The sequence below is a fragment of the Cuculus canorus genome, chromosome 2 (genome assembly GCF_017976375.1).
Source record: "Cuculus canorus isolate bCucCan1 chromosome 2, bCucCan1.pri, whole genome shotgun sequence".
Lineage (NCBI taxonomy): Eukaryota > Metazoa > Chordata > Aves > Cuculiformes > Cuculidae > Cuculus > Cuculus canorus.
Genome location: NC_071402.1, coordinates 137,339,588 through 137,362,951, shown reverse-complemented (window position 1 = coordinate 137,362,951; position 23,364 = coordinate 137,339,588). Strand labels below are relative to the sequence as shown.

At 37.4% G+C, this 23,364-nt stretch overlaps 1 protein-coding gene across 1 annotated transcript in view; it reads left to right on the top strand.

The window, feature by feature from the left end:
• The window catches only part of ZNF804B (zinc finger protein 804B), a 228,009-nt gene extending 208,134 nt beyond the window's left edge, over window positions 1–19,875 (top strand). Inside the window, 2 exon segments of the mRNA XM_054060574.1 lie at window positions 9,529–9,659; window positions 12,302–19,875. Of these exon segments, the coding sequence (XP_053916549.1) occupies window positions 9,529–9,659; window positions 12,302–15,986 (3,816 nt within the window). The 3' untranslated portion in view covers window positions 15,987–19,875.
• The last annotated feature ends 3,489 nt before the right edge of the window (window positions 19,876–23,364 follow it).

Sequence of the window (23,364 nt, the reverse complement as noted above, 5' to 3'; positions counted from 1 at the left end):
CCACAGATCACCTTTATAATGTTAAAATTTCAGTGTCTACATGAAAAATTGGAGGTAAATTTATATCATCCTTTGATATGAGTGAATATGAAGAGACATAATCTGGAGCACGGGTAAGAGGGAGAAGTGGACATTACCTCCTATAGCCCGACAACATACAAGGAGATAAGTAGTTTGGGATTGTTGTTATAAATGTACATCGAGCTCATTACCACCCTCTTTCCAGGGAGCAGTTTCTAGAACAGTATTAAATTAATTTGAAATTATGGAATCACAATTGAAAGGTGTCCAGTTGCAGCTCAGTGATACGTTACGCACCAGCGGGCTGAACTGCATATCTTGACGATGAGCTTGCTTTTAACTCCTTCTCTTAGTAAAAGCCTCAGGTGCTGCATTTTGCAACAACAGTATGTTCAGGGGGACCGAATACAAATAAGAAATTGCAAATAAGTAATATTTTAAGCACGTGGCAATAAAAAGGGTGCTAGATAGGCCAAAATACGTTTGCCTTTATAAACAGGAAAATTAGGACATCATTCACCCTGCACAATCTTTTTCCATGACACACTGAATTTGCTTAGGAAGCACCTTATTGCTTTTCTTATTTCAGAGGGAAATGTTGCTGAACTGGGAAGAGAGAGGAATAAGTCAAGCAGAGAGAAGAAAGGACACAGAAGACAAAGAAGGCAACATATAATAACATAATAATGTGAGGCAAATTCAGAAACAAATAAAATTCAAAAAATCATCAAAATTACCATTTTTTAATCAGTACAATTTACTGAGCTTGGTTCTCTGAAGACTGTCTGAGATAATCAAAGACTAAAACAGGCTATTGCAGGAGTGAATTACTCTGGAAAAAAAAATGGGACATCTGTTCATCTCCTGTAAATAGACCACGAACTGGAACATAAACTGCTTCTCCAATCTCATGTATGAAGAAATTAAAATTAAGAGATTATCCATGTGAATTTGCTGTGTCTGTGGGCCTCTCTTTTGTCAAGAATAGCACAAAAATACTCCATGTGATTGTATTAGTCAAAGCAAATAAAATATTTGCATATATTTGTATAAATAATGAATGATAACATACACTTCTTTAAATAAGTTTAGTAAAGGTGAATGAGCTTGCCAAATAGACGAGGAAGAGTAATTCAAATGGAAAGATGTTAGAGAGACCTAGGAAATTTTAGAGTACTTGGCAGATGGTTTCAGAACCAAATCACACACCTGAAAAAGACTAAGTAGGTTATAAACAGCTAATCTCATTTAAAATGAAAGTCAGTTCCCCATTACTTAAATTTATAACAAAGAAGAGAAAGGAAAAAAATGGTTGGGAAAGATCATAAAACAGAAGTGAAAAAAATGGAAAAAAAGTAATGTAGGAAGTGCCACTCCACCAATTGCTAAGAAGGATAATGGATAATAAATAACATATTCTAGAGCTAAATATTTTTGTATCGGCCGGTTCAGGTCACCAGTATTTGAGTACTAAGAAAGAGATAGTCATATGCTATCCTAATTATTAATGTTGATTTGTAATAAGCCGTAAAGCACTAGAGGAAGATGCATCAAGTTAGAAGCAAGAAAATGGCATGTTAGGATTTAGAAAGAATAAACAAGAAAATCTGTCATCCTGACATTGTTGTCAGGGAAAATACTAGCATGAACAATACGGGACTCCATAAAGTATTAAAGAATTATAATGTAATTAATTTAATTTTATCTGCTTTATGTGAAATAGATCTTGTCAAAGTAACTTGAAGTTCGCAATTTATTTGTTAAAACATAGTAAATCAGGATGTCCTTTGTCCTGTGTTATTGAAAAGTTGTGATCAGGTGATTGCAAAACTCTTTTGTGGCCTTTTTTTATTGATAAAACATCAAGGAAATGTCATTTATTAAACCTCCTTCACTTTGAGCTGGCATTTCGTTATAATATTGCTGCTAGACTCCTAGTTACCTTCAACTTTCCTACTCCAGGAGAGACCAGTCTACTTTAAGCAAATGCAACAGAAAGAATATTTTGGCTTTAACTGAATAACAAAAAAAAAAAAAAAAACACCAAAAAAAAAAACCCTAAAATTCTTTTATGTGTAGCTATTATGGCCTATTAAATATGCAATGTTTTACTTCCTTGGGTTATTTGATGAGTTTTCTGTTTATAGATGCTTTCAATATCCTTCATGCCCATATTATTTTCCATTATGTGCCCTGACCGTACCTTTTCATCTAAAGTGCAGTGAGTGGTACCTGTAAAAAACATTATATTTATCTCAAGGTCATATTAAAATGACTGGCTTTTGTGATTAACTTATTCCCTAGTACAGCACTTTAAAGTTACTCTGTAGTGGTCTGCTGATTCAACTTTCCTTTAAGTTAAACATGTGGATGTAGCACAATAATTCATAATAGTTTTATCCTTTATGAATTATTGCGGTTACATCAGCACTACCATAGTTAACAAGGATTGGGTGCTTATACAGGTAAATAAAATTCAGGCTTAATTCAGATGTCTGACGTCTTTCCTCTTGTGTCAATGGGCTTACAACAAGTTAGATGTGGTAGTTAAACATATATCTGTGAATGCTGATTGAGTCTCCTCCCTGCTCTTTACAGAAGTCATTCCATCTCTCTTTGCCTTAATTTCGTTATTTATAAAATGGTATAATGGTAAAGACACCTGTTTCATAAGAAGCCTGACATCTGTCTACTGAAAGTAGTACGTAAAATCTAAGTGCAGTTATTTCTACTGTAATTTTTTTACTCTGAAAAACCTGTGACCACATTGAAGAAAGTTTTAGGCCAGGCTTTGAAGTCACCTGTTGAAGTATTGGATAATTCAAGCTCTTGGTCTTTTCTTTAAAATGTAGGTGAGTTTGTATTCTACCTGGTACAGTTAGAACAAAGAAAATTGCAGTGATAAGGCAGGCTTCAAAAAGATGTGGAAAAGGCTTAAATATTTTTTAAATCAGATTACAAGAAGTATTGAAAGTTTTGAAAGGAGCTGGTCTTACACAGGGTCTGTAATACCAATTTCTTCTCTTTAAGCTGCTTAAAAAAGAAGGAAAAGGAAATTAAATACATGAGATTTTGTGTTTTCTCTGGCTAACAGATCTCCACAGTCGGATGAGAGAGGTGATGTATGACATGCAATGAAAATGCAGTCCCCGCCCCAAATTTATTATCATTTAAATGTGTTTCTTTGACTAGGAAAATTACTCTGCATTCCAAAGTGGCACCAAATATGTCTAATCAAATTATACAGTGTGCAGCCTGTTGAAGCATATGACAATAAATTTGTTGGAAGTGATATAAACATGGGTAGTCAAGTGGAGCATATACTAGATCCACAAGTAGCCCAGGCCTTCAGATGAGTGAGCTGCTGCCACAAAGTGTCTGTTCTGTCCTCTCCCCTATGGAAATGTTCCCATGAAACCCACCTGTGTGAACTTTACTTGGAGTATTCCTATGAGCAGTACAAACAAATGTACTTTCATCCAGCAATGGATGAAATCAGTTTAATTAGTGGGAGTATTTGCAGATCTGGCTGAACAGTAAGAAGCTCTCACTGAAAAGACACAGGAAAGCACTAGTAGGTCTTGATGCGTTCTGGCATGAAGTCCCATTGCACTAGATCAGACCATCTCTCTATACAGATTTAACAGGAGTTTCTATGAAGACATGCAACAAGCCCTTCAAACAGCCATCTGTCATTTGTCCTTCTCTGGATCTGTCACCAACATCTCATTCACTGATAGACAGATTCTCTAGGGCTTGTCTGAGGACTGGCTTTTGCCCCCTCCCACTTCCATCTAATTTCATAACCCTGTCATAACAGGATATTTTCTTTCTGTCTTCCTATTTTCTCCCAGTAACAATATTGAATCTGTTAAAGTTGACGTATTAGAAGCTACTCAAAAAATTATTACTGTCATACATTTCAAACTGATCTGTAGTTATTTATGGGTAAAACAAATGAAAATTTATCAGCTAGTTTTTGAACTTCATTTTTCATGATGAATTCCTGTATGCAATAGCCATTCCAATTTATTTTTAAGATTTTTGTTTACTGCAGTAAAAGCAAGTTCCTTCCTTGCCGTTTCCTCCCTTTCACTTAGAGATTTAGTACCGTAAGCTTCAGGCATGAAGTCTAGTTATGTTCTTCAGTAATAATCCTTCTCATTTGATGGTTTGCTGTGTGACTTCATTTTACTAATAATGTGATTGGTTCTAATGTTAGGATTATGGGCAAAAGAATAAATACTGAAATTTATGTCCATTTTTTTTCCTCATTTAACCCTTTTACGGTGAATTTATTTAGAGCTTAATTAAGAAGCTTTTCCACAAAGTGGAAATAAATCTTTAAATCCAATTAGACACTCACTCACATTAGTTTATGGACTTTGGTTCAGAGAAAGCTGTCTACATATGACAGGAAACATACACCTGATGTTCAGAAAGAAAGGAGAGGTACTTGCTATATTTTTATCTGGGGCTGCAATGCATTACAAAATTATGGCCGTTTAGGGGAGGGGAGCATTGTGAATGATATTCTGAAAAAAAGGCAGGAATGTAAGTGAAAAAATTGTTTAACTTATTATTACAGTTTAGCCCCGGCCTAGCATGATCAGCAGTTAAACGTGAGCAGTTGTGAACCAAGTCCCCTGCCTCCCAGGGAAAGAGGAAAAGGAAATGAGAGAAAGAGGCTTGTGGATTGGACACTAAAACCAGAACAGCTTTAAAGAGGCAATAATAATAATAAAAAAAATACTGTTAGTAAGAAAATAATAGAATGGATGCAAATATACAAAATTGCCCCCGTCCTCCCCTTCCCAGATGACTACGTCACCACAGGTGACCACCAGGACTTCGTGGCAAGAGGGAGCTGAATTCAGGAGTTGGATTCAGGAACACACATATCTGGGATCAGGAACAAAAAGGCTGATGATGGCTGTATTGGATGCCAGTCATCAAAGAAGAGACTTTCACCCTAGTGATCCCTCAGTTTTATGTAAAGTATGACGTATATGGAATGGAATACTCTTTTGGTGAATTTGGGGTCACCTGTCCTGTCTGCTCGTCCCTGCAGGTGCGACCCTTTTTTGTCCTTTTGACATACAGCATTCCAGCAGCTCGAGGGGCTCTCGGTTTCTCCAGGAATAAGCATAAGGGATGGCCTTCTTGTGTACCAGTGTCCCATGTTATCACTTCTAGATAAAAACTCTGCCTGAAAAACATGCAGTTAACTTTCAGAAAATGCTGAGATAAGGCTTAGGTGAAAAGTTAGAAAACTAATTCTACTTTAGCTCAAACAAGACCACTCATACTAACGTGTCATTTTCTAACAATGCATGGAATTTTTTTTACAAAGCTGCCTTCTGTTTACATCAATGCAGTTATTCTACTGTGAATAAAGACACAATTTACTTCTCGGTATATTTGCAGTAACAGTTATTTACCCCAGCATTTGAAGGAGTGATACTGAGAACCCCAGGCAGATCTATATAATGGGACAAACGCGGCCCCTCATTTGCTTGAAACCGAATGCTCGAAAGAAGCAGTAACGCTCTCCCCTAGTTCTGTGTTTCCCCAGTCCTCAAGTTGAGAGAGTGAATGACGGAGCAATACAGAGAAAATGGTCCCTGAAGCTAGAGACCCTCTGGAGAATGTGTAGTGGCAAAACTGACAGGGAAATACAGATATGAAAAAATTCTGTGGACTCTTATCAATGGCTTATAAAAAAAGACCCCAAATATCTTCCTCAATTTTCTTTCTATTACATATGCCAAAAGTACAGCGATAGAAAGAACTCTGTATGCAACCTGTAGACATGAATACTATCTGTAGCAATGAAAATGTACTGATAGTACCAATTTTCTCTATCAAAAGTCTACATCTGAAATAGCCAGCCTTACTACTCTCTTTACGCAATGAAAACAAGGAGGTATTGTTATATCTCACTTTATCCCACTTGATTTAGGCAGCTGCTTTATGAAAGGGTGATTAGATCCCTAAAAGTGCTTATTACTTTCCAGTGGCTGTACAGGTGCACAGGTAGTGTTTTCCTCTGTCATTTGTACTACAGGGAATGATGAGGAAAGGAGTAGGAAGAGCCAGCAAATAAATACCTGGCTCCGAACCTGTTGTGAGGAACAAAACTTTGTGTTGTTTGACCATAGATTGGACTCCACATCACCAGGCTTGCTCTCTAAGGATGGGGTACACTTGTCCCCAAGGGGGGACCTGCACAGGAAGAAGTAGAAATTACATTTATAGCTCTGGAAAGTAAGTAACCTTGATACTGCAAGTGCAGCCAGTGATGAGTATGCTACAGGTGCTCACAGGTCACTGAAAATCAAGTACTAGCTACAAAAAAAGTGACAATTCAATTTTAAAAAAAACCACAACAACAACCCAACATTAAGAATAGACAGAAATTGATAAAGTACAGGTATTTATGCACTGATATTTTATATCTAGCAAGAGTAGGTATTGAAGATGCAACTCAATTCACTCATTTGGAACTCCTGGTGATTCATACCAAAGTTCAGGAGGAAAAGAACAGATTCAGCAGTTTTTTTGTAGGTCTTAGAGGAACTGATGACTCAGACCTGCTTATATAAATAAATCTTTCCTTAACAGTGATTATGGTTTTGTATTTTTTTAATACTCTGTGTGGGCTTTTATAAAAAAGGGATGGGTTAATTTTAGATGTGGCAGTGTCCACACGGACGTGTGCATGAAAACCAGAGGAAGAATAGAACACGAGTCTAAAAATGAAATATAATTTGTAGCAGGTGAAGGATGGAACACAAGATTGCTATTAAATAAATCATAATTTATTACACGTGCCTCTATTTGGATGCCCAGTTAAGTACCTAATTACGTGAAAAATGCAATTGCTGTGTAAAGTGATGCTGATTTTCAAGCACACCTGCTGAGCTTAGGGTTGTCATTCAGGTACCTGCTCAGTTGCATGCTATTGTGTACCACCTGCAGATAATATTTGTGTGTCTGCCAGGAGGCTGGCACGGGTTATTAGTGAGGAAAACCATGGCTTTGCAGGTTCAGCAGGCAGTCCCATGGTCTATCCAACACAGCTGACAAATTTCATTATGATTTCAAACTGGCGCTCTGGCAGTGTAGCTTTTTAGTTTTGATGATGGGATATGCAGGGAGAGCCCTTTATCTGCTTAGACTGTAGATGCTTTTGTCATCTGGGATTTCATCTGCAGTTTATGAGTCCTCTGCTATACTTATCTATTTTCTTTTTATTCTTTTCTCTACTTCCTTGACTCATGCCATATGCCATTAGAGAGCAAAAAAATACTGCTAGAACTTCTATTCTTAGTGTTGGTCCATTTGCTTTGTTTATCATCCTAACTGTCAAAGAACTGAAATGGCATTGCTTTCCAGTGCCTGCGCTCCATAGTACCAGCTTTCACATTGTTCTTTATTTCCTTGACAGATAGAAACTGTCTCTGGTTTTCCTCATGAACGCCTTATGTGTGATACTGAATAGCTCACGGTGACAGCTAAAACGTAGAAAGCAGTACTAAAGGACATTTCTCAAATGTGTCTCTTTGCCCTTTCTTCACATTGAAGATGTTAATAAGACTCAAGACTACCAATGTCTTTCTTTGAAGGATAGGATCTTTACTGCTTAAAAATCTTTACACTCTTGTAAATATGACTTAACTGACAGAAAGTGTGGATTCATTCTTGGAAGATTCTCTGATTTCTTTTACAGCTTTGCCTTTAACATTATTTAAACAGCTTCTTCCTTCGACCATAAGTAACGTAGTCCTACATATTCATTACATTTCACTGTAAATTAACAGGAATGAGGTTGGGGGAATGGCAAGACTGTTATTGACTGTCCTGGCAAGAAGCAAGTGAACAGTGAGCACAGGCATGTAAGGGGACAGGAAAAAGCTAAAAATGTGGTGGATCCACCAGTTCTTTCCAAGGAATTGAAACATAAGAGCTTTAAAGAGGACTTTGCAGCTCTCCTGTTTCAGAGCCTACTGCAGTGAAGTACTAGATGTTGGAGCTGACAGAAACTTTCTGGAGAAGCACACAGATTTGACAGATAGTAAATATTTCCAATGAATACAGTTAAACTTTGAACAGACACCAGGCAGCAGGTTGGTTCTTGCCAGCTGGTGATGCACCAGTTCCCTGAGCAACTGCTTTTCTGGCCTCATCCAAGGGAGTTTGCCTGTGCAGAGACATCAGGATGGTCGAGAGCCAGCTCTGAAGCTCCCTGAGCAGCTGACTGATGGGTAGCTTATCTCTTCCTACCTCCAGATTAGTGCTCCAAGGCATTTGTCTTGGGATTCAGAAAACTGAGAGCAAACAAGAAACTTGTGCTCTTACTCTCCCAGCATTTATTTTTTCCCTCATGGATGTTATCTGGCTTTTAAAAAAATCCTGTATTTGAAGGACAACTGATGTGACAGTGGTGGGAAATACTCACTACAGGTTTCCAGCACTCTTCACAGAACATAGTCGTGGACCCTACATGGCTTGTTTCCACTAAGGGTTCTTCCATGGCTCTGTGGTGTATTATGTCATTGTCACTAACTGGATGACTTCATTTTCACTGGAGAGAAAAAAGAAGCTGACATCTTTTTAGATAATATAAAGCAACCACACACTGCTTTTTTACGGCAGGAAAGATGGTGAAGGGTGGAAGGCATTTCTGCCACAGAGCATGGAAATGTGGACCTGAACCAGGAAGTTGTAAGGTTGGACACGACCTGCTGAGTGCTAGAGAGCACAGTGAACTCAAAACCAAGATAGCATCACTTTTTGTTTTTGCAGAGGATGTTTCTGACACTTTTTGGTTTGTGTTTTCTTCTCCTTAGGTTTTCCTTATACTATCAGCAGTGCAAAACCAGATGATAAACATGTAATAAAGGCAAGGAATTTTGCACTCTCCAGCAGGATTTACCTGATTTATAGATGTTTAAGGAGATAAAAAAATTGTGAAAATGAACATAAAAGAGTTTCCTGAACAAATATTTCAGGCAGTAGTTCTGTCCTTTTAAAAACAAACGCAGTCTTGAAAGCTGTAAAACCAACACAAAAACACACATACATCTGCGCATACATGTATAAGTATAGAGATCTATAAAATGTATTACACATGAGCTTATTTATATTTCAGTATACCCCTACAGATTAAATTCCAACTGACTGAATTAAATAGGAGAATTTTGATTACATTAAAAGGAGTCCAGTTTTGTGTATGTATTTGTACAGGAGAGAAGATTTGTATATTCATAAGAAATTAAAAAAATGTCTTTTGTATGTGGATATATATTAGTTAAATAGTGATGGCACAATCACATTGCTGGCAGAAATAACAATTTCAATCACTTCTTAGGATGACAGTATTTTAAGTATATTTTTACTCTCAATTTAGATACTAACTTCAGCAAAAGGAAATAAATTGAGCATGAGGATATGCATCTGCTATGTATGTATTTAATGCCTTCTCTTTTTGTTCTTTTCACGCAGAGATTGAAAGATTTAAAACAAAGGGAATTTGCTCGAAATGTGGCTTCAAAGTCATGGAAAGATGAGAAGAAACAGGAAAAAGCACTCAAGCGTCTACACCAGCTTGCGGAGTTACGGAAGCAGTCAGAATGGCAAGTATTTAAAATTTATATTACATTTTAATGCCCTTTTTCCTCAGCCCCAGAAGAAATCTCCATATTTTTACTCCTACACTCTGTAATGTATAGAGATTTTGTATACAGTACCCTGCTTTCTGCTCTCCTCAACTCCAAATGTTCCTGTTCTGCAAACCATAAAATTGAAAGCCTCTGAATTAATTACTTTCTATTTGAAGATTTGTGTTTTTCTCTCCTGTGGCTAGTTAATCTCATCTCTTCTGAAATAAGTGGTTTGAAGATGATTTTATACTATCACCTTTTTGCCTTATTGAAGCTGACCAGAAAAGATCAGTATAACTGTTTAATCATTTGATAATAAATGAACAGGGGAGGAAAAACAACTTTTGGAGCATCTGTAGTTAGTCTGTGAATCATTTTCACTAATTTTAGTATACTGAGATTATTCTCACAGTTTCTCTGTACCGTAAGGGAAGTATCATTAGGTGAATGAAAACCAAGTAATTAACTGAGTTAAGTTTGCTCAATACTGTTAGCTCTATTGATGACTACCAAGATATAGTACAAAGTTTGCACTAATAAACATTTACATAGGAGAAATCTGTTTTGTTTAATGACAGTGAATGATTCAGTAGAACAGATTGCCACCAGACCAATATTTTATGTTAATCTATGACCATAAGGAGTTAAGTAGATAATTAAACTGGCATCTTTTTAAATTCATATCAAGCCTAGTGTACCCTGGAAATAATAACATTCAGAGTTTATTATACACTCATTTTGGCCTATGTAATTGCTTTTCAGTAATCTCCTGAAATGTAACAGTTTAGTGCTAATTTATCACTTTTATGGTTACAACTCCATTTTCGTACAAATCTACTGAAAGAAATGTAACTGCCTGTCGGAAGATGCCTTTGTGCCCATGCACTTGAAGACGTAGTCTCAGACAGACCAATAAGGTTGCTGAAAACAGGAAAGCCTGAAGAGTGAGACTGAGAAAGAAAAAGTAGGTTTGCTTTTAGAGAGAGCCAGAAGTCCATAGTCCTTTATAAGGAGCCTGGAAAGACAGTGCTTGCTATTCCTGTTTGTAATGACAAATAGGTTCAGGGGTGGCTTAGAGCTGTGATCTTGGCAAAGTAGTAGCGTTCCCAGTTACTCAGGCAAGACAGAAATTCAGTCTTTCTAAGCCAAAGTCTACACACGTGCACACATTTGTTATTGTCCTTGAGTACTGTGTCTCAGGTTCCAACAGAGTTACTTACAAGAAGCTAATACAATCTGACAACAAAATTACTGTTAATCTTGTGCTCAGAAAAAGTGAAAATGTAGCTTTATTTTGATGTTCCAAGGAGACTTTGAAAAGGATCTCTTTACATGCCTTCTCCAAGAGATAATTCCTGTTTGATGTACAACTAGAGGTGAATTTGTATCTCCTAATGCCAAATTTGTGCCAAATGCAAATACATTCTCAGAAATGCATATATATTCTCCAAGCTGACCCTGCTCCAGGGAGTCTTTATGTTGCTCTCACTGCTGAAGATCAATGCATTTTTATAGCATTTCTAAAACATGCTAGCCTATTTAGAGATAGCTATTATGCAGATCTGGCAGTCATAATTTACTGACATATAAATAGAATATTTTCTAATTTTTAATCAAAATCTTTACTGAAACTGGTTCCATATTTTTTCGTGTTAAGTGTACAGTAGTACTGCATTGACAGCAAATGTAGATAATCGATCTAATTAAATGCATGTTTAAAATATTACTGGGAATAACATTTGTATGGTGGCTATATTTGTCTGTCTCTAATGGAAAATGGCAAGGGTAATTCCAATCTCAATCAATTATCTATTGCAAGAAATCAACTATTTACCGTGTTTTTTAAGGCCTTAGAACAAGTTGATTTTTTTTTTTAAGTACAAGAAAATCAAAACACAGGTTTAACATCTGAGAAGTTTTGGCAAGACAAAACCTTTAATTAATGAAAGCACAATACAGAAAGACAAAATATGGCAAAGTCAGTCAAATGGTTTTTCATGAGAGGACTGCAGTTGCCATTAATATTGAAGGAAATCCCCCTTGTGTCCTTTACTTATATTCAGTGATTCTTTTAGCATCAGTATCTCTTTGAATATTCCATTAAGTTATTTAATGTGCAATAATATAAAGATAAAATAGAAATCTACTCTTAAAAAATCATACATACCCCTCCCTCCCAAGCAAGCAGAATCTGCCTTTTCTGTTATAGAGTTTAGTTCTGCAGATGGTCCAGGTGGAAGCATCTCATTCTGAACAAGGCACAATTTCCTTTGCCGTGGCCTCCCAGAAAACCAAGATTTACCACAGACCACGTTATTCTTGATATAAATTTAGAGTAAAGACAATATTGTTTATTCGGGATGTACATGGCCATAACTCTGAAAAATAGCATTCATGAGCTAACTTCCAATCATATTGTTTCCTCTATGTAAAGACTGTCTTGCCCAAGCTCAAGGCTAGACTGCACATTTACCCTTTAAAAACTTTAGAAACTTAGTTTTCCCTCCCAACAGTATGAGTGACAGCCTTCTTTACCAGACACACATAGTCAAATGTGAGTTATGTTTTAGCTTGGTTACTCAATACAGCTTTCTTTTTTTTTAATTACTTTACAGCATCACTGGGAATGGACCATTGCTTAAAGCCCCCAGATTAGTCGTGGAAAAGCAGCAATCACCAGATGGCATTTTCCTCTACAAGGGAAACAAGTTCCCAGCCAGTTCTCAAAGAATCGCCATGAGTGAACGACAAGGTTTCTCCAGCAGCGTACTAGAGAAACAGCAGCTTATCATAAGCAGCCATCAGTCCTCTGCTGAAAGACCCCATGTACTTGGAAATCAAGTCTCACAACTGTTTCCAGATAGCACCAATACTTCTCAAAGGGCAGGAGTGTCTTTCTCATTCTCTAAAAAAGTCCCTTTGAAACTTGAGTCCTCGGCATCAGTCTTCAGTGAGAACTCTGAAGAAGGAAATGATTGTAGTGAATCCCCCAACCCTAAACCAAAACAAGCTCCTGAGGGCTGTTGTTCTGGCACAGTTTTGGAGGAGGACGTGAAAGCAAGCTTAGATAAAGGGCCATTGATCACACAAGACCTAATGGATTTAGATAACAGTTCATCAAGTCACGTAGCTGCAAAACCACAAATTGTGAAGGAATATTATAAAATTAGTGATAGAGAATTAGAAGAAAAGGTCAGTGTTCATCCTTCATTTTCCAAAGGCAAAATAAGGCTTTCAAATTCGGATTTTTCTGGTTCAATAAGAGAAACAGAGCAAGAGAGCAAATTAAAAGAACCTGAGCAATTGTTAGAAACTTTCATTTCACCTTCACGCCAAGCTAGCGATTTTTCTACACAGCCAAACACCTACAAGCACAGCAATGCCCACTTGTCTGACCAGTTACCTGAGCGCCCACAACAGCCAGAACCTCAGATGGCATGTACAAGCAACATTAATCCCAGTCCTGGGATGGTAAAACGAGAAAGATCTTTGGAGAGTTCAAAAACCACAAGTGGTAATATGGAAACACTTCCAATGGAGACCGTGGTTAAGGAGGTTAAGCCCCAGACGTTGCCTTTCCTCCATGTAGTGAGCAAAGATGGCACCACTGCTCTGCAGTGGCCCACAGAATTACTTTTGTTTACAAAAACCGAGCCCTGTATTTCATATGGCTGTAATCCATTGTATTTTGACTTCAGACTCTCTTTAAATCACAGAGATGGTAAACAGCATGAAACAAAAAAAGCAAGCTGTAAAGAGCACTCTATAAATAAGACTGCAGATGAAAATGAAGCCTCAGGTTTAATAAAACACAAGCAAATGTCAAATGAACAAGATAATCAGTTGTTGAAACCAAAGAAGATGAAAGTTTCCCTACATCCAAGAAAGGCCAGGAAAAAAGCTGACTCAGACATAGGGAAAGAAATGAATGAAAATGGTCAAAAATACATTGCAGATTATTTGAATGAAAATATACCCAAAGTGCCTGCTTACCTTGATGTCTCAAAACAGGATTATGTGATAGAAAAAAATCTTCATACAACAACACTGAGAAGACCTTTAAAGCATCATTTTCATAACTGTGAAAGAAAAAAACATAACATTAGAAATGAAAGCATTTCCTTTTCTGCTTTTATGTCTAGGATTAAAAAGTCTAAAGCTGCAAAATGTCGTGTTATTTATTCTAAGGAAAAACGCGAAAACCGAAGTGACTGCAGATCCATTCAAGATGTGTCCAGCTGCAGCAGTGACATAAGTGACAGTGGAAAAGACTCTAGTGGAAGTTTCCTTAGCTATAAGTTCAGTTCAAGCAGCAGATATTCAGAAAATGAAGGATGTGGAAGTTATATGAGATGCTGGAGATTCCTGTCTCCTCAAAAGTCCTCCTTTGACAGACATTCCAGCTATTCTGACACTTCAGCCAGCAGTACAAGTAGCTACATGAGCTACTCGAGTCCCACATCGAACAATCACAACAGAAATCATTTGCTTTTTTGTTGTAAAAGAAAAGCCAAGACAGCTGCAAGGCACAAATGTAAACACAGAAAGCACAAGTGTATTTTCACTTCTGATAATACAGACAAGGATTCTCTTTGTCATTGTAGAAGCCACAGAACAAGAAACTGCACACAGAGGGGCACAATTAAATATCAAAGATGTTCAAGACATAAAGTTTTTCAACACAGAGACAGATCTAAACACAGCAGACATAGACATTGGCGTTTTAGTAAAGTGCATAGAATTAGAAGCTACCATAACTCCAGAAGCTGTTCCACTAGAGATTCAAGAAGCAGCGAAAGATCATCTAGTAGCAGACTATCAAGAGGCAGCAGTTCAGCATCCTTCTCAAAAGAAATTAACTGTGACAACAAAACAAAAGAGGGCACAGAAAGAGGTCCTAACACCAAACCACGAAAAGCTGAAACTGCACATTACAGTGTTCTGAATGTGAATGGTCAGTCAAAAAGCTTTGCCACCTGCCCTTCTGAAAGCCTGGCAAAAGACATATGTGGTAAAAGAAAGTCACTGACAGCCAAGTTACTTTTAGAAAGAGTGCAGTCCAAGAAAACCCAGGAAAAAATGCACAATTTAGAGAGATTTTCAAACACTTGTGGGGTTGAACTAAAGGATCACCCACAAAGTCACTTTGCTATTCAGTTTTCAGCATCAGTAGATGACAGTGCAATGTTACCTTTGCCAGAGAAACTGCTAAGCATAGGTAAAAATGACATGGGGCATAATGAAATCAATTCGTTTGAAACCAGTGTGAAGAAAAACAACTTTGAAGCCTCAGAGATAACTAGTGTTGCTCTTTCAACAGGCACTGATTATGATCATTGTCTTTTTAACGACATCATTCAAATAGGAACAGGCTATCAGAGCCCAAGCATAAAAAGGAACACAGCAATAAAGGAACAATCCAATCTCTTCATTAGTGAAGTGCAACCCTTTATACAAAGCTGTGACTCGGTACCAAATGATTTCCCTGGTGCTTTTCCCTCTAATAGATATTCTGTTGTTGGTGATTCAACAGAGACCAAAGAAGAACTACATGATATAAACATGGACTTGAACTTGGCAGAAGGCAGTTCAGACTCTCTTTGCGACAATGCTATGCAGAAGTATGATGACACAGTAAGTGACCCAGAAGTGTACAGTCAATCCACTTCCCCTCCTCTAACGCAGCAGCCTGTCACATTTTCACCAGAGGAAGTTGACAAATACAGGTTGTTGCAGCTGCAAGCCCAGCAACATATGCAGAAACAGCTTCTGGCAAAACACCTGAAAGTTTTGCCTGCCCCAGGACCAGCTGCCTCCTCTGAGACACCAGCAGTTCCTGCCCTTCCTGCTCAGCAACATGCTACTGTCACCACCATCCACCACACGCTGTTGCAACACTTTGCTATCTCAGCATCTGTACATCCCCACGGCAGCCATCTCTCCCTGACGCACCTCCACCCTCTCACTCAGGCACAATTTGCACCCATATCACTTTCGCCTTTAGCACCAGCCTTCATTCCCACTCACCCTGCTCTGCTGACAGGACACCCACTGCACTTGGTGTCTGCCACCCCTCTCCACCCTTCCCCACTGACCTTCCCCACACTGCCACACACTGCCTATATCCCAACCTTATTTACACCACACCTGAATGCAGCCATACCTTCTCCTATACATCCAAATCCCATAGTTCATCCATTATTCCAAGGGCAAGAGCCTCATCACCATTCTTGCTCTAGCCAGACCCAACAGTTTCCCACAATAAAAGAAGTTTTCAGTGTTTCCAGCTATTTAAACTAGCCCAAATTATTATATCATGGCTCCAAACCCAAGTTTGAATAATATAAATTATTCGGTGTTCAGTCACATGTCTGAGGAGAAATTTACTGTTTTGCTGAGAGGACAATGGCAAATATTTTTTAAGGTCCATGTTCTGGCTGACAGTATACAGATGTTGATTTAGTTCTTATATCAGTAAGCAAAAGCTTTTTTAAAGCTTTTTATGATACTGTCACAAGGAGGTTTGGGTCCAGCGAGTGTCATTCTGTAGAAGGTTTGGAAAGACCACCTGAAGCAAGGTATGTGACTGGTGGTAGAAATAGCACCACAGAATACAGATACAATGGGACCAAGATATCAATACTAATGAATGATTTAAAGTAGCACAATTTAAGGAAAAACAATCTTGGCACACATTGAAGTCTTGATTTTCTGAGTGTTTATATGTGATGGCACAGTATTTGGTCTGTTTAAAATATTTCATACTAGAACAAAAAAGAAGGCATCTGGGACGAGAAGTCACTGGTTCTTTCCCCTGTCCAAAAAAAATTTAGGAGTTTCAGAGTGACGGGTGATGCATTAACACTAGAAGACAAGGGTCACAACACCATCTCAAAGATACTTTAGTGTTTTTATCTCTGTGATAGGTCACTTGGATAGTTTAAAGGGACTGCTGTCCGGCCACAAGTATGTAACAAAAAATTCCCTTAGTGGGGGGGGGCTCTGTGCTGGCATAAGCAGACTGCTACTTTTCTCCCTGAGCCAAGCATCCACAAAGACAAAGGGAAGAAGAGGATGAAGCTAAGTTCTTTGACGCTGCCTGCCGGCAGCTGTATCATGGGTATGCTAGGGGTGGGCTGCAGCAGCCCAAAAGTACCAGTCAGCTGGTGCTGGGCTTGAACCTCAGACGTCCTTGGCCAAGACTGACACATTCTTTCCTGCCAGACAGAGCTCTGATTTGTGGGAGAGTCTTGCCCAAAGAAGGTATAAATATGTTTTCACCCTTTCACAAACAACATGAACAATTCACTGGTCCTATAAAATCATGCTGATATTCATAAAAATGAAAAAGCAGAATTCTGAGCAGAAGCAGACTCTCTAGGTCAAGTCTCATGACAACCACGCCACAGTTCTCAGCATTTCAAGGTGCATTGAATCTAAACAAATAGTCTAGATTCACGCATGGCTTCCCAAACTTTCAACAAACAAATTGAAGTTCCGAATCTGCAATTTTTGAATGCATGTATCCAACCTTCAGGGTAGTGTGTGGTTGAAATTGCTAGTAATAACTGTGTATCTGGAAATAAGTTTGGGCTTCGGTATCTCTTTGAATGACACATTTTGACAATTTTTATAATGTTTCTAACTCAACATGGGATATTTATCATGAAATTAAGCTCATGATTATGACTAGACTGCAGGTATGCTTCCCAGTATAATTGGACAGTGTCTGACAGATATTACCTGTTTGTTTGGATTAGAAATGTTTGAAATAATTTTAATTCATTTGCAATAATGTAGTGCACAATTAATAATGTATCTTTCAGAATTGATATAAAACAGATTTTAAAACTTTCAGAGGCTTTTATTCCATTACATTCAGCTATCTGAAGAAACTGAGAAATCTAATTCCAATTAAGTTCAGTGTTTAGAATACGACTTAAGGCCAATTTTCTAACTTTGTTTTAATTAAACTAGATTGATCCATTGTAATGAAATGGAATTGTTTTAATTTCTAAAAGCAACTGCTTCAGCATAAACTGGTATCATGCAAAACTTTTCAAATGTCTTAATATTGTGACTGCTTGGTTTGCTCTTCATTTTCAAAGTTAAAGTTTCTTCGGACGCTTAAAATTTTAGCCATCAAATAAAAACTGTCAGGAAAAAATCTATAGACTGAGCAGAAGCAAAACATTGTATCTTGAAAAAGTATGGTGATACCAGCACCCTCAAATATCTTTTGGTTGGATTCCCAGGTGATTTATTAATTTAATTAACAAAATGGATTCATGCTATTTTGGAGTTACTCATCTTTATGTTTTGATTTTCGCATTTTAATTGAAGGGAACTTTTTAAATTGAAATAATTGCTTCAGAATTAAGGAAGTAAAGCATTTTATTTGGGGAAGATGTGAAAACTAAGTATTTCCACAGTGTTAAAATTTTTACTTCTGTTTTTGGCTGAAAGTCTTCCCAGTGAATTTACATTGAATTTCCATACTTTTGAAAATTTATTTTCTGAGAATCAAACATATTTTATTGAATGTGACTTAACACTTCTGAAAATTAGTACTTGCTTGCTCAGATGGAGATCTCTCACTCAATGGACTGCTTGGAAACATTAGTTATAATTCATAGAAACACTCTGCATTGGACATTTTAAAGGAGCAGGTCAGTCTGTGCCCTAGAAGAAACTAACACCCATCACCATGAATTCAGAGCTAATACCAGCCTAAAAGATGCATTTCCAGCCCTACAAACTTATAAATTTATGGGTCCAGTTCCATTTCTATTAAAGAAAAAACAACTGTTCTCATTGTATAAAAGTGTTCATTTGAATCCTAAGTAGATGACACCAACAGAAAAAAGTGGAGTGGAAGAAATAATAGGATAATCTCATCTTTAATGTGTTTACACACATTTTGTATCCCTGCTTCTTACAGGCAATGTTAATATTGTAGAAATTCCTATGGCAAGAAACTTGACCAATTGAAATTAACAATTTCCTACAACATAGGTCATTTATGGAAAAGTTATATGTGTTTCCCTTAAAGTGTGCAGAATACAATGAGATTCTAGGAGGAAACCAAATCATAGGATGTCCATACATCACTGCATATACCAACAAGGCAAGATAATGAACACACAATAAAGATTAAATTTAACTCTTGGAACAGTGGGAATTAGGATTTTGAGGTGCATTGGTAGAAAAAAAAGAGAGATTAAAAAGGAGCAGAAGTAGCACAGCAGCAAAACAGCAATCATTTACTACCAACAAAGGGAATGTTCAATATTGTTCTTAGTACACAGATGGGATTTTCTTGGAGAAATGTAACAAAATTATCAGCACACTTGAGATGATATATTTGCTCTACCCACTGCCGTAGTACTTTTTCATCAGTAAAGTACTTCAAATATGTATCATTACTATTAAAATCATAACTGAGCCTGATGTATGGAGCCGTGCTGCAATTTTTATTTTATTTAGACTAATTTATTAAAAAGTTACATATATCCTAATGGCAGCGATATATACACTCCAAATTAATAATCTATTTTATCTTGATTGTATATTCTTGAAATATAATCTGAGGAAACAGGTCACCCACACTGCAAAATTTCAATAACAAAAGGGGTTTATTTGTTTTGTTTTGGGTTTTAGGGTTTTTTTTGTAACTGAGACACTTCTGGAATACATTTAACATGTATATTTATTGTGCAGATTTGCATAAAAATGACATTTGACCATATTGATTTTGAAAGTGTTAAGTTTATATTTAAAACTGGATAATACTCTGGCAAGTATAATATGTAAACTAGTAATTTGGTTTTGTATTCTCTGTATAAAATGTTTTATATTATACAGTAGCTAAGTGAATTGCACTATTGTACATGCAATGCGATGTTTTTTTTAGGTTATTCGAGATATTCCTGGGAATGTAGTTTAATGCAATAATATTTTTTTTTCAATAAAAAGGCTTACTGGTATAAAGAGTGTCAATCATGTATTTTTAATGTAAAGCATACCAAAAGGCAGCAACAAAATAAAATGCAGAATGACGCAAAAATATTCTGTATTTTAATCTGCAGAACTGAAATGCATTTAATTCATCCCTGTGGCTATAATCCTGAAATTTCTTAGAATGTTTCCTAAAGATTTTAGTATGTGTTATAAAAGTGGGTTGTTTAAATGGAACTGAAAATAAATATTCCTTTAAAAAAATGTTCTATGTATGTGGTTTTTGCAAGTACTTTTAATGGATCCTCCTGTGTGTTTTTATACACTAATCAGTTTATCTAGAATTATAACATATGCACTTATAACTAACTTGTCAGGTCCCCCAAATAATGTTTTGGAACAATGAGTCCTAATACTTCTGTAGGAGGTCTTTTGGTGGAGAAGCTAGCAGTAAGATCCACAAATGTATAATTTATTCACTTTTATCCATTCTTTAAAACTTACTTTAGTCATGATAAGTATCTCTTTATCCCATGTTTTCCCTTTTACCTGGTATTTTTCCAGTTTGTTTATTGTAACCTTTTCCATTTGTCTTTCATTTATATTGTAATCTTTCTGACAGAAGGCTTTCGATTTTGTTATATAGCTTTGGATGTCCCAGACACTGCTGCTCTACCAATAGCAATTGTAAGGCTAGTTGTAGCCATCAGTAGACAGTTTCAGTAGTTTCACGTCTCCAGGTCAGCACAAAGACTGATGTTGTTGCAGGGGGAGATGTATTTGATAAAACTCTGTCTCTAAAGTGTGGTGCAACAGAGGACGTATTCTGTTAGGACTATGTGCATAGATGGAAATACCTTGGCCTGTCTCTGGGACAAAACTAATCTACCATGCATTGATATCTCATGACTCAGGCCCTCTATGAAATCTTGAAATCACAGCAAATCAACACAGATATAATCAACACTGTCTATCTAATTCCAGTCTCTCACTTCTTCAAGTTGTTTCATAATTAAAAAAAAAAAAAAAGGCAAAACAGAACTGCCCAAACTTAAAAAGTACAGTGTATCTGAAGGAAATCACCTGCAAATTAGTATCTATATCATTAACTGTTAACTACAGTGGCTTTCCAGTTGAGTTCAGTTCTCACCTCTTTGTTGTTTAACAAAGAGTGATAGTGTTTAGACTAGGATGTAATATGTGAAGAAATGAATTTGTTCTCACCTTTGCATTCTGCTAAAGCTAGTTACTAATCAACCTTTCTTAAAGGTTGATTCAACCTTTCTTTTCTTAAAGGTTGATTCCCAGATCTGTTTGAGCTGTTTTATTTTTTCTTTTCTTTTTTTTCCTATAACACAATTCATCTGCTCAGCACAGACCTACATTTAAGAATGTTATTTTCTTGAGAATGAAGAACGAATGTTTTGCCAGACTTGAAATGTCTCTTATCACCAGATGGAGAGGCATTTTGGAAGAAAAATTTTACATCCTCTTTAACTTAAAAATGGAAATCCCAATAAAGCAGATATTTAGAGACAGTATAAAAGAAAAGAAAAACATCTTTGCAGCTACATATGTCTAAATTCAGATTTAAGGCCCCCTTTTCCCTTCCCTCACATAAAATGCTGTCTCAATGCAGTGTTCAGCCTTAGGAAGACCCAAACACTACCTCCACTCCACAGAATCTGAACTGGGTTACAGGGCTGTTCTTAGAGATCCTGTTTTCCCCAGTATCTGCTGAAATGGGAAACCTTTCTGCCCTCTGAAGGTTTCCTGTAATTCTGAGGTGAGCTTTCAGGTCTTCTTCCATCACAAGGATGAGTACTGCACCTAAAGTGCATCTGGCCCTTGGGAAAAGGCTAAGCACCATCGTCACCTAGCTGTGCAGAATACAAAATTAGTGTGATTGCAAAATAAACTAGAACAGACTATATCAGTTGGAAGGGACCTACAATGATCATCTAATCAACCTGCCTGACTAGTTCAGAGCTGACCAAAAATAAAAGCATCGTATTAAGGACATTGTCCAAATGCCTCTTAAATGCTGAAAGTTTCGGGGGATTGGCCATCTCTCTAAGAAGCCTGTACTATTGTTTGACCACCCTGTCGGTAAAGAAATGCTTCCTAATTTCCAGTCTAAACCTCTCCTGGCACAGCTTTGAACCACTTTCATGCATTCCATCACTGGACATCAAGGAGAAGAGACAAGCACCTGTCTCTCCACTTTTCCACCCTCAGGAAGCTGTAGAGACTAGTGAGAAGCTGGTTATACTGTGTTTAGTGCATTCGAGGATGTGGTTTGCCCTCTTGGCTGCCAGGGCACACTGCTGACTCAGATTGAGCCTGCTGTTGACCAGCACTCCCAGATCCCTTTCTGAAGGGCTGCTTTCCAGCCCTCTCCCAATTTATACTTGTCCCTGGCGTTATTTGGTCCTAGGTGCAGAATTCGACATTTGGACTTGTTAAATTTCATCCCATTGATCATACTCTCCCCAGACCCGTCTACAATGCCTCTTGTCCCTCAATAGAGTCAACAGCATCTCCCAATTTGGTATCACCAGCAGACTTGTTAACGGTGCATTCAACTCCTGCATCCAGAAATAATCTAATAGTTTATCTGCTAACAACCAACCCACTCAAGATCCAGACACACAAGGCTGATTTAAAGATGTTCCATTTTCTTCTCAACCACCAGACACAGGTTTCAACTCCCACTGCAATGGATTTTCCCTTCCCTTCTCTTCCCTTCCCTTTTTCTCTGTACTGTGCTCTGCTTCACTGCATAGCCCTACAATCAACATCACCAGAGCCAAAGAGGGGAATGAGACTGAGCCAGGACTGCAAATTTAGACTAAGAGAGAGATCAGTACAGGAAGGGAGGCTGGTAACAGGCTAGTTTTCTTCAGAGATGATGTTTGAGTATTGTTGTCCCCATGTAAGACCAGCAAAATCTTTCCCACACTCTGGTGAAAGGTCTTTTTCTCCATAACCTTATTATGCAAAGTGAGCATCTGAATATGAACTTTATACAGAAATATAAAGAATCACTGGGAATACAGCTCATGACCTTACTCTTTCTAGACACTAGGCAGAAAGATAACAACGTGTGTATGGATACCAGGAGTCTGCAAGTCAGTGAACTGCACTTCTACCTTGCTGAGATTGGGACATACTGTGGTGATGTGCTCAAAAGTTTCTCCGTACCAGGACTAAGGATAACCAGTCCGTACCAGGACTAAGTTGTTAACTTTCCAGATCACAGAAATACTCTCACTGCCTCCAGAGCCATTAGGCTGAGCCTTGAGTCAAAGCTTCACTTGTCAATAAAGCATGCAGCTTATAAAATACTTTATATTACTCTTCAATAAATATATTTTCTTTAACAGAAAACACAGAAGAAGCCAAACAGCCAATCGCAGAAATTATAGACAGAAATAGATGTACTGTTACAGTAATGGGTATTTATTCTAAACATCTACTCCTTAACAGTGACCAATCTGTTTTGTAAATGGGCTTAAAAGTGCTCTTGACTGAGATGTCAAGCAGTAGATACAAGACTGTCTTAAAAGAAGACTCAGCCCACTCTCATATCACACAAGCTAGCCATAAATCTCTCAAAATAAAGATAAGGTTGAAAAGTTTGATAGACTTCCACCACGTAGTGTAAGCAGCTCTGCTGCCTCTACTTAAGTGCACATCTAAAACTTATATTACAAAATCA